At 37.0% G+C, this 12,612-nt stretch overlaps 1 protein-coding gene across 1 annotated transcript; it reads right to left on the bottom strand.

The window, feature by feature from the left end:
- Positions 1-4: 4 nt before the first annotated feature.
- On the bottom strand, positions 5-7,617 carry LOC137731948 (arabinosyltransferase XEG113-like). The gene is made up of 13 exons (XM_068471213.1): positions 7,200-7,617; positions 6,217-6,507; positions 5,919-6,124; positions 5,714-5,819; positions 4,770-5,026; positions 4,432-4,567; positions 3,819-3,913; positions 3,667-3,720; positions 2,569-2,682; positions 1,000-1,098; positions 788-907; positions 519-605; positions 5-397 (listed from the first exon to the last, which is right to left on the bottom strand). Exons 1-13 carry the CDS (start codon positions 7,363-7,365, stop codon positions 230-232), a joined length of 1,899 nt encoding a protein of 632 aa, XP_068327314.1. The 5' UTR covers positions 7,366-7,617; the 3' UTR covers positions 5-229.
- Positions 7,618-12,612: the final 4,995 nt, after the last annotated feature.

Below are 12,612 nucleotides of genomic sequence, written 5' to 3'. Positions count from 1 at the left end.
ATGATTAATAAAAAGTTTTCCATTTCTTTTATTGGAGCTATATATGAAGATTATGAATGATGCACTCGAAAAATATTTCTTTAATTTGATTGATACACAGATTCTTAAAATGGATGGATAAAAGGTAGAGCCCCTCCTCCGTGTACAAACATGGATGGGCAGTCCTCTTCGTTTCCCCAATGCTCCTCGGATAGTCGGATTTGTATTTCTTTTGACGGGTAGCTAAGTTTCACGGTGGTGGGTGATCATCCTCAGGGGTTTGAGGAGGGATAGGTATCCAACCTGGTTTCTCATCCCAGTACATGTCATAGTATATGTGACCAGGAGTGTGTTCGGCCACACAGCACCATATACCAATATACCGCTTCACACGGTTCCTGAATTTCTCTTCCCTTGCCTGACCATAAATTTCATAAAGCATCACATCAGCACACGATAACTAAGCATGTAGTGCATGTTCAGGGATTAATACAAAACCAAAGTAAAACAGAAACACCAAAGACGATGAAAAGGCTTGCCTTGTTGGTGAAACCCGCGAATGCATCTTGCATAGAAGAAAACTGAATTACTTTTACATCCTTGAATGAGGAGAATACTGTCTTGAACTGCATATACAAGTGAAAACCAATTTCGTGTAAGTTACTCAGAGTTAGAACATCAGGATTCAAAAGACACTACTTATTAATAGGGTATAAAATACACATATATTAATGTATACTCTTTCAAGAAAGAAATAAAATGCACTCACACACGCACAAACGTGCACACACATACTAATTCAGATTACCGTTTCTTCGTTGCTTCTCTTTGGAAATCTGAGTGCTCCTAAAGGGCTGGTAGTGTTTAAAGCAACAGAGTCTCTGGTTCCTTCTTGACAAAGCTCGACATCAAGCCATGATTCTTTCGCCTAAAACGAAGTTCATAAATGAAGTTTTCCGCTTAGTGACAGAATCAATAAAACTGATACTTTTGACTTAAAATTTTCATAGACTCATTTACCTGTTTTGGCATCAATGGATTGTCAAAGAATGAGTATTCTCTAATACCGATTTGGGGCCCAAATATCTCCTCTGGCAATTCCTTAAGCATGACATTCACCTGCAACACACTACACTTTTGTTAGCTTCCACTTCCAGAGGCGATTTCATAATAGAACCTTGAGATACACCAATGTTCCTATGAATTATTTGTTCAATTCTTAGGAAGCTTCACTAAGTACAAACCCATTAATCTAAACAGTGGATCTTAATCAGTTTAAACTAGATGTAAGATTTGACAAATGACGACGGTGAAGAAAAAAAATTAGAAAATCAAAATTGTCCACGGGCAGGTGTAGGAAAATAATTAAATAACTTCTGTATGCCTCTTTTTCTCTCCTCAAATCCTTTTTTTCCGGTTTATTGTATTTAAGCTTCTCAAGTATCCAATCCAACCATGCATGAAATTTCTTGAAATTTTTCACATTCTATTAATCAGGGATTAGAGACAGTATTTTGAAGCTTGGCCAATGCCTTTTAAATGTTTATATCAAATGGTCGACACATAGGATAGAGAAAAGGGAAAATTTTGGAAACACATCTTGTGGTTAGATCGTAAAACATATATTGTCCTTGGGCTTTACGTCATGACGCCTACACTTTATGTCATTCCTCAGTAACAAAAAAGCCATTGATTTTAAATTAATATTGAAGGAAGAGAAGTAGAGATTAGGCATGATTTTGATGGAGTCTTACCAAAATCATGTGCAACAGAGGTGCTTTATTTCCTACCAAACTTAAATTTTGTGAGTAATATAAAGGAAACCACATAGACATGTATGAGACAAAATAAACCACGAGGATGAAACATGTTATGGGGCCTAAGTTATGACTGGTTTATCTGTAGTTCTGTTTACCTAAAAAAGACATTGTATTACCAGATGACTATTATGATGTGCATAAATAAAGAAAAGGGGAAGCCAATTCCCTCAACCATCATGAGGGGCAGTCGCACCACATCCAAACAAAAAAATCAAATAAGAAAGAAAAGACGCTACCAGAAAACATCCCCTCTAGGAAAACCCCCTTCGCAATAAATCATGCTAAGAAATGGCAATTGGGTTATCACAATGAGATTCAATCAGAAAATTCAACTGACACTCCTAGTACTCCTAGTAGTTTTTAGCAATGCCAGTAACAGCAAAGTAATCAGCACAAATAGTCATTCAGACTCCGTCACATGTATAAATTGTGGAGAGGGGAAAAGGCTAAAATTCTAATTGAGCCCCTTGCAAGGATGACCAAGTTGATAATGTGATCACTACTTTTTGTCCCATGACATTGTAATTCAAATCGTTACTTCAAACAATTAAACTTTAGCAGAAAAGGAAAATTGAGTTAATATGGTAACCGACTCAATTTAAAAATTGCAACCCACATCCTGCTGTTTTAGTACAAAGGCTGCTTTAATAACAAACTCTACCAACGGATTGGAAACTTTATTACAAGGGTAATTTTCCGAGCAATCTTGTCTATTGAGGAAGCAAAGATAACAAAGTGAATAAAGTTAGCTCCTACAAACTGGACGTACCTCAAATACATGATCTAGAGGGCAAATAAAAGGTTGTCGAGTGATAGATCCCTCAAGAACACCAGGATGGGGAAACCACAGCTTATCCAACCTGCACCACAGTGGAGGCATCACCTATAAATCCCAAATAAAAGAGATGAAGATTAAAATACATAAGCAGAAAAATGCATATTTCATCTCAACTATAATGTATTCCAAACTTGTAAACTAAACCCTACAACCGTAACTACATATCCTAGCACTGTTGTTTGATTAATTAGAGGACCTATTTTTGTCCCTTATCTTATAACCCAAACCAAGAAACAAAAGAGCACAGTATCTATAGTGTACATTAAATGACAAATCAAATTGCACTGGGTTAAAGTTGAAGCATCCAATCGAAAACCACTTGGCTACTAGCGGAGAGGCCTAAGACTATATGTTGAGATACAAGCACTAGTATATCAGATGTAAAAGTTTTATATTTTCAACACCATCTCATGTGTGGTGGTCTGAGGCAAACGGATGGATTAATTTATTATGGGATGAGATGGAGCACGTGTGGCCGAATTGGCCACGAAATGTGGATGAATTGCCCCACTCATATACCTTGTCAAAGTTAGACTACGCATTAAAAAACCAGTGGATTATTAGAGGAGAAGCCCATGATTTTATACATTGAGAGAGATACAAGGCTTAGAATATCAGATTTGAGATTTCTATATTCTCACAGAAGACATTACTATGTACTTATGAATATCAGTCAGGATCCTACTACATTGTTAAACGTGTAGGTCCTTACAAGATTTAGACTTTTGAATGACATTTGTTTTTTTACAAATTACACTAAGCCTTGTACGTGATATTTTATGAAGCATGCACAGTGGAACATGTTTGAATAAGGCCCCAATTTTCCATGTAAGATGATGATGATGATTGCATCAACGCTTGTGTTGATGGTGAATTGTAACTTCACCCAGCTACATCTAAACAAACCAATCTCAAACTCCTTTAATGATCTGGAACTAAATCCATTCACCCATTCATCACCATAACATTTCAGTCCAACAAAATATACTGTGACATAAAAGAAAATGGAGAGATACATATTTTTCTTACCAAGGTTCGATTCAACAAAGAAGCAATAGAAAGAGCCATCCTTATCTGTTTTATCTGAAGAAAAACATTCAGTATATAAATTACAAGATGCAACATTATGATAACCCCGTCCAATGAATGTGAAAAGTTAATAGAAGCAGGTACACGCATACTTGGTAATTAATAAGAGAAAAATGTGATTTAACATTATGCTCCCCATCTAGCAACAAGCTCTTAGGAATAGATGGCTTAAATGACAAAAAACCTCCTGCATAAATTTCCAAATACCTTGTTACAAACGATGTGAAGCAGCAATTGTATAAAAAATAGTCATCAGTACTATTTGAACAAAAGACATAGTGGCATATCCATGTATTCACGTGATCAACTATTCCCTTCCAAATCACAAACCTTTTGATTGACGAGGAGGTTTGAAGTTCTGACTGAAAAAAAGATTTAGATAGTGTTTTTCGAATGAACACTGAAATGGTCTCGCATTCCTATAGAATGTTCATTCCCCCAAATAATAGAAAATACCATTCTATTCCAATGCTAATTCTAGCTACCAAATTGTACCTTAGTTTCTTTAGTACAAGAGTAAATAGCAGAACTGTAAATGTGAAAGATCAAGTTCAATGAGATTGGAAAGAAACCTTAGGAGAGATGATTCAAAGAATGATACCAAGCATTCAGTTAAAGCAAACAACTGAAAGAAAAATGCATCCTAATAAGATTGAGAAGAAATAAAATGTATGGCACAATGTCAGCGATATTTCCTTTTAGTACCTGGTGCATCATAGTATTCTGGTGGGTCATAGAAAACCATGCCTTCCCGTAGTCGGTGGCGTTTTCCTTCAGTACCTGCATACTGGAATGTGGTATGCACTGCATACGGCTCCAACCTCAACTGTTGATACATGGCCTGTCATTAAAGCATTAAAGAATTAAAGCTTAGGGCTTATGTGAAACAAAACCTTTTATAGCCTAGGTGGATTACGTACATGCAAGACACCTAACTTTGATAGCGCAATTAATGAAAAAAAAGGAATAACACTATAAATCTTGCCAAGATAAAATAAGAAGATCTAAAGTCCAAACTATCAAATAAAACCCACACCATCTACCTGGACAAAATATGTATGCCCACCACAAAATATACTTGCAGGCAAAACTCCCAGCTTGAGACTTCCATCAAAAGCATATACAAGTCCACTCTCCTCATCAACTGGTGGTCCTAACTGTCTTCGTACAAGATCATTAAACCCATTCTGGTCCCATATCTTTTCATCAGCTAGAAGCATATCTTTCCATTCCTTAGCCAATCTTTTAGCAGGATCTGTTGGCCGCCAGTGGAAAATTCCAATGTTGTAGGCAGCACCAACTGTTAAAGGCGAAGATACTACATCTTTTTAAAATTCTCAAAAGTGAGGTAACCATAAATCTATCTATCATGAAAATGAACCGTAACTGAAGCAATAACTTTGAAAATGAAAAATAGACAAGGGTGACCAGAGGCTAAGCCGGAGTCAAAATTGGACTGTACGAAACAATGTGGCTAGAGTGTGAACTGTGCATATTAGTTGTTAACCACGGGCACAACTTTTATGTTCAAAAATAGACATTGGTGAATCTTTTAAATCCAGGAAAGGAGTTGCAAAAACGTACAGCATGTGCATAAATTCCTTAATATACTACAGTCAACACTGGCATATATATTAATCCAACTTGGTATATGTACAAGAAGAAGATCCATAGAATCAAATAGACACAAGAGTAACATATTAGTATAGGTTCTTTAGGAGTAGGACAAAAAGCATATTCAGCAGTTCTTTTTCTTTTCTAAGTGCCTAAACACCCAAGAATAGTAATGAAGGTATCTACAGAAACGAAGAGTCGGATCTTGTACTAGTATCTCAGAGCGGTCGAACCATGGTAATCCTTTGTGGTGGGATACATTTTCATATCACCAGATGTTATGCAAGTTTTACAAAAATCATCCACATGGAATAGCTTCATAAAAAGAATAATGGAGAACAAAAAGAGAAATATTTATATACAAAATATTCACCTTGTTGCCAAATGTCCAACCTGTCATCAGTGACTGTTGGCACAACTTGATCACTGGAAGTTAAGACATCTGCTTCCAGATAGCGAGCAAGATATGGAAGTGGGTCCTGTCCCACGAAAATGAAAATAATTTATAAGAAATTTGATAACTCATAATGCCAGACAAAGGAACTAAACAATTAAGACTTAAACTAGCTGCAAAGTACCTTCAACCAAACCATGTCTGTATCACACATCAAGAGTTCAAAACCATAAGGGAGGATTGAGTCTATCAGGATAACCTTTTCTCTTCCCATCTTGTGGAATGTTGGCAATCCCCATCCGACATCTATTGTGCTCATATGGCTGCCCATGTCAAATACTGGAACTCCTTTCCAATACAAAGCCTCCAACAGTTTGGTGTCCATTGCACCTAACTCATCAAGTTCAAACTCAGAGTTGCAGACAAAAAATTCGGGAAATGGAACAATATATGCATACAAACTGAGAATACGGGTAGCTTACCAATGAGAAGGTTAGAAAGCCCCAGATCAGTCAAGTGTTTAACCCAGGTCAGGATAAAATCCATGAATGCATAATTCCCAAATGTCACTATAACGACATTATCCTTCACTCTTTGCTGAACTAGCTCTTTGCTCAGTCTAAATTTCTTCAAAGGTGGCATTTTCTTTGTGCGTGTGGGAGCTTCCCAAATAGGTCTTGTTGACATGCTTTGAGGCCCCAGTGAAGGTGTGGACATTGCTTGAACTATTTCTGGTTGAGAAACATTGGGTGCTTGCTCTAACGGAGGAGAACCTACATATGTAACAATTTATGCATTCACATAAATAAAACACATGCACGAACAAGGAGACTGGGATAATAGACAGATTGCTTATTGAATGAACACAAAGCATTGCAACAAGGGGTGCATTGAAAAAAAAAAAAAAAAGGTCTTGAGTTATACAATATTACTGACTGCAGGGTAATCCATAATAGAACGTCAATATTAAATATACACAAAATTTGGTGCATATATCCAAAGCGGCAAAATAAGAGCAAGAAAATATGTTATACAAAGGCAGTTACTACAATATATAAATTCGAAATTTTGGTATATAACAACAACAACAACCATAGAGTCGATCACCTTTTCTTCTACCCAACCCGAAAGGAACATTTAAAAACAAAAACAAAAAAAAAAAAAAAAAAAAAAAAAGCACCACCAAAGGTAAAAAATTTGATCATATAATTCCTAAATGAGGTTGCATTCATGTTCCCCGGTTAATGTAATAGCTGAATCAGTTTCATCACTTGGCAATGTATGTAAGCAGTTGACATCGTAATTAGTTAGAAAGACAAGTTCATACTTCATATGTGTTGAATTATTAAATTCATAAAACCCCATTTCAAATATGCAATGTAAGTGCTAAAATTTGAAGCTTTTGCGGATAATGCATGGTACTTGTAAGAAAATCAACGGGGAGAGAGAGAGAGGGGGAACCGACGGGAAAGCCAGGATGTGGTGGAATCAGCTGCAGACTTGCCGGAGCAGATGGCGGATATCACATACAAAGACGAGAAGACAATCCCAATTATTACAGCGGCGTATATCGTCGCGAACACTGGTTTCGCCTTGTCCAACGCATTCTTCCACCCCATTCTTCCTTCCATTTTTTTTTCTTAGTGGGCGATTTTGGTTATTTGATCACCATTCCCGCGTTATTACCTTCTTCCTTCTTCTTTCTTCTGGGAGGGAAGAAGAAGAAAGAAAACCGAAAACCCTAATTGAAATCCCAATCAATCTGAATCTGAAAAAAAAAGGGAGATTTATTTCAATTTGTCTTCTTAGCTGCTCTCACAGGCTGCCCAGCTGCGAGGTCAACTCTTCCAGGCTTCATGTTTGCCCGTTCTTCTCACAATTTCTATTTATTTTAACTAGAAAAACCCACATGATTACTAAAAGGGATAAACTTGGCTCCTTAATTGTTAATGAAGAGTTCCTTTTCAATCAGAGGGTTTTCGATTAGAATTTTGAGAAATTTTAGTTCTTTTAATGAATTTAAAAATATTTAATTAAGATTTTAAATAATTTTTTAAAATTCAGCGAGTATTCAATCAAGATTTTAAGATGGTTTATTAAAATCATTTGTGTCACATCTCAACCCGAGCCCCCACCACATCCGGGCTTGACTACACCATAACACAATATTGTTCGCTTTGGGGCCCTACCACACCCTCACGGTTTTGTTTCTGAGAACTCACACGAGAACTTTCCAGTGGGTCAACCATCATGGGATTGCTCTCGCGCAAACTCGCTTAACTTCGAAGTTCTGATGGAATTCGAAGCCTGAGCTCCCAAAATGCCTCGTGTTAGGTAGAGATGGGAATATACATATAAGGTTTACAGGATCCACTCGCCTTAGCGATGTGGGATCTTACAATTTGAAATCCAACTGCATTCAATTAAAATTTTAAAAAAGTTTATAAGGTGTATTCAATTATGAATTTATTTTAAAATTTTTTAAAAAGTTAAGGAATTTGAGGGATTTCGTAATGTATTTTAAGTATTAATAAATCTCACCTCTCCTCTCAGATTTCGATGAAATTGAATCAAAACTTTATATGAAATCTCTACAAATCAATTAAACTCCATCACAACCTATGAATGTATAAATCCTTTAAATTCCCTCAAAATCTCAATTGAATGCACCCTTCTTATTTTGTCGTCATGAGTACTAAAATTAAAAATTAAAAATTAAAAAAAAAATACAAGAAAAGAGGGGGGGGGGGGGGGGACATACAAAACAAGTGGTTGAAAAACAAATACAAGAAAAAAAATGGGGCACTAGACCTTAACCCTCTTGAAAAAAGAAAATACAAGAAAAAGATAAGGTGGACATGGACCAAACCTCCCCAAAATAAAACCTAAAAGGTAAGAACCTGCAAGACAAGTTGCAAAACAAAAAAGGAAAATCCAAAAAACAAGTTAAAAAGAAACCACACATCAAGAAAGGGGGACACCTGTAGATTGGCATACCCAATAAATTTGATTTTAGAAAAGAAAGAATCTCTACAAGAGGAGTAATATGCCAAACAAGTGAAGACGAGAGAAGCCATAAATTGGCCAATTTATCAGCAACTGCATTCCCTTCTCGAAATGTATGAGAGCAACGAAATACCATGTGCTGTAATTGGGAAATACAGTTCTTCCAACAAGTCTAGAGCGACCAAGGAAAACAAAAAGAACCAAAAGCAAAGGAAGATACCACACTAGAAGCAATGTTCTAAAAATCGGCCTAGGTGGCGCCTAGGCGCTGGGCGATGGAGCTCCAAGCTGATTTAGACCAAAACGTTCAGTTAGGTGGGGAGGACTTAGGTGGGTTAGGCGGAAATCTAGGCGGTTTGATTCTTGTTGCAAATCACAAACTCGCTGCAATTTTGTAGAGCCCCGGTGAATTTTTGCAGCTCGTCTTTGTGAAGATGAGGGAAGAAAGAGTGCGAAAAGGAAGAGAGTGTGCGAAGAGAAAGAGAGAGAGAGTATTAAACATTTCATTATGTGGTGGCGCAAGTTGGATTTGAGATCCAATTTTGAGGTTCTGATTCTTCTGAAAGGGTGAAGAAGAAGAACGAAGATGAGGGAAGAGAGTGCGAAGAGAAAGAGAGAGAGAGAGAGAGAGACTAAAAGATCCAATTTTGAGGTTCTGAAAAGGAAAAGAAGAAGAAACGAACAAGTTATACAAATGACATTTCACTTTCCAAGGTAAAAAACCGGTGATGACTAAGGTCTACCTTGGGTGATGTGAAATAGGGTGGACAGCTACTACTTGAGGGGTGATGACTGATGACTAAGGACCACCCACTTGCGTGGGCTATTTATATAAATGTTATGTGTCATCACCCACTTACAAGTTTGGGATATATATTATATATATAAATGTTATATAAATTATAAATTATTTAGATAATATTTTGTTTTTTTTTTCCCTAGGCAAGCATATTATATATGTACATAAAACATTCACATATGTATATTCTTCTATAAGAAATAACATATTATTCAATAATTATTTACATCTGATATAGTAAATTTAATTAATTCATATAATATATAAGAAATTTACCTAAATCTACCTAGGCCGCCTAGGCGCCCGACTAGATCCCACCTAGCCGCCTAGGCGCTAGCCCATCGCCCAACCTTGACTAGAAGAGTCACTTTTAAGCCATAAATTTTGTCAACCTTGCTCGTAGGCCAACTCCATAGCAAGAATGACAGCATGAAGCTCCGCATAGAAAGAAGTACGATGCCCCAAGCTTAGTGAGAAACCACCAAGAAAATAATCTACAAAATCTTGGAAAACCCCACCATAAGCTGTAGGACCTGGTTTACCTTAGTAAGGCCATTTGTATTCACTTGACGTAGGAAAATGGAGGGGATGCAAAAGAATAGGAACTATAAAATGAAATTTACAGGACTCAGCCGCGATTCCAAAAGAGATTAAAAGTTGCTTATCCAGAAACACGTACATGACCATGAGTGAAAACTCACACCTACCTAATCCATGCCAAGGTGGAACGACAAAGGCATGAAAAAGAATGAGGCTTACTTTCAAACTTCATTTTATTACGCATCTTCCAAATAGTCATTAGTAAGAAAAACCCTAATGTTGGTCACACATTGTGAAGTTATGGAGAAAACTGCTTGACACAAAAACAAGCTATAAATCCGAGAAAGAATCAGTAAACTGAAAAATAGTGCCGAATTGAGTGTCAAGCCAACACCAGGCATGTTGTGTAAATTCACAACTAAAAGAATAAGGGCTCATAAGTTCAGAGTTATTGTAACATAGTTGGCATATTGGAACCATAGGAATGCCCCGTCGTTGAAGTTGATCCTTTGTTGAGAGTTTTTTGAAAAGAATCTTCCAAACTAAAATAGATTAGTGACGTGGAATGAAGGGACGCCAAATAATGGAAGCCTAACTCTTAACAGGAAACCGATGATGAACATTTTCATAGCCATCAAAAAAATGAAAAGACTCCAAATGTAAAAGTTTCCCAAAATGACACGTCATTGTCCTCATTAATTGGAAGAGGCATCTCTAAAATCTCTTTAGTCAAATCTGGAAAAGTAAAAGAAAAAAATAGAAGAAATAACCCATTTTCCCAATGTTTGAGACCTTAGTGCGAGATAGAGAATGAGCAAGTTAAGTAGCACCAATAACCTCCACAATAGGCATAACTAACCACTTATCAACCCAAAGAGAAGTTGTTCGGGCAAAGATTTATGTGGAGAAGACTCCTTGGACCTCAGCACAACTCCCCAAAGGATTGGCACTTTGGATGTATATGTTTGGTAGTCGGGCTCTTACTTACCTTGTGTGCTGCAATAAGAGCTTAAAGTTAGTTCTAAAAGGTGCATTTGTGGGGCCTTAGGTGTAGACCTTGAAGCTCGCAATCAAAACTAACTAAATGCTTAGGTGTGCCACTGGTATCTCAGTATAGCAGATGTTGAACAAGTGTGTTTTAAGTTGATTACTTGGGCCCCAAGTTACTCCAACTTCTTGTTACCAAAGGATTGTCATAGATGGATTAAGTCTATATTAAGTTCTTTTTCTTGCCTTGTAAATAAGGACTTTTAGTTCATGGTTTTGTATGTTTGAATGAAGGGAGTCCAAAGCCCATTAAGTTATTCGTTTAATCCTAAACTAATCTTTAATGAAAACATATCCATTAAGCTAACTAGATTAAGATGCAAATGGGACTCTTAAAATAGAAAAATAGGTGGAAATAACTTGAATACATGCTGGAGAATGCATTAAGCAATATATCTACTAATTTAGAAAACAAACAAAGAGCTTTGGGCAAGATTTAACCTTGTTTGGCAAGGTTGAACTTCTTGCAGTCACTTCTTTTTGAAATTACAGGGGTTGTATGCTAAAAAGGGATGGATGGTAAACAAGTTTACACAAGGGAATTGATACTACAACACTGAGGGATGTAGCAGAGCTTTTACACTAGAGAAAATATAACTTTCTAAGGAAACTATTGGCTAAAGAACTAAATCTAGGTTGATTTCAGCTTTTGAATGCAAATCTAGCTTGAGAGTAGAGTTTGTATGTTTGTTTGATTGGTTGTTTGAGTGTCTTTGTCTCTGGGGCCTACCTTCCCTTTTACAGACAATTTGGCCTGACTGTTGTAACTTTTGCTCTAGCCCAAAAGCACTTTGAGGGTAGTGAGTCATCGACTTTTTACTAACAATGCCACTGGAAAGTGCTCTTTGGTTGATAGTAGGTTAGTCTTCATCACTTGTCATTTCAATTATAGGCACGTGGCTTGTATCTTGGCTGAGAAGGCTTCAATTTGCTTCTAGGTTCGATGCTGGGCTTCGAGCAAGTCTCCCTTTTAGTTGGCATCCTTGGGTTTCCTTCATTAAAGCCTAATATTCAAATATTAACCCAAACAGTGCCCCCTTTAATCATTGTTAAGTTTGCAAATCGAGGTGTTAATGATGCCGCATGCCTTTACTCGGGACTTGCACCAATCAAAACAACCATTTGTTTAACAAAACCTTTGCCCTAACCCACAAATTCCAATGTTAGGTAACTGCATTACTATATAATCTTCAGTTAAACCCCTTAGCCAAATACCTTGGCAATTCCAAACCTTCAAATTTCCAGAATCCCTAGTTTTCTAAGAATTTCCCAGAATTCTCTCTTATTTTTGCTCTTTCTTGCTTCCTGACTTCAATTATTCCCTATTCTTTTTGAAATTAACCAATGGTCCCAAAAACTACTCCATCTCCCTGTGAATCAAGCAAGGGCATCACCACCATGCGTCACTTGTTCAAAGACCTTCATCGCCCTTAGGCAGGCTTGCAGACTTCACTTTTCTTCAAAGAGGGAAGGGTGCACTCCCTGG

This window comes from Pyrus communis, chromosome 4, assembly GCF_963583255.1.
Source record: "Pyrus communis chromosome 4, drPyrComm1.1, whole genome shotgun sequence".
NCBI classification, from domain to species: domain Eukaryota; kingdom Viridiplantae; phylum Streptophyta; class Magnoliopsida; order Rosales; family Rosaceae; genus Pyrus; species Pyrus communis.
The sequence above is the reverse complement of the archived record's forward strand: the minus strand, read 5'-3'. Positions and strand labels throughout refer to the sequence as shown.

Coding starts and splice junctions, on each gene's coding strand:
- LOC137731948 (XM_068471213.1), bottom strand. CDS start 7,365: ATGGAAGGAAGAATGGGGTGGAAGAATGCGTTGGACAAGGCGAAACCA. Junction 5,820..5,918: donor CAGACATGGTTTGGTTGAAG/GTACTTTGCAGC, acceptor TTCGTGGGACAG/GACCCACTTCCATATCTTGC. Junction 1,099..2,568: donor CTCTAGATCATGTATTTGAG/GTACGTCCAGTT, acceptor AGTGTGTTGCAG/GTGAATGTCATGCTTAAGGA.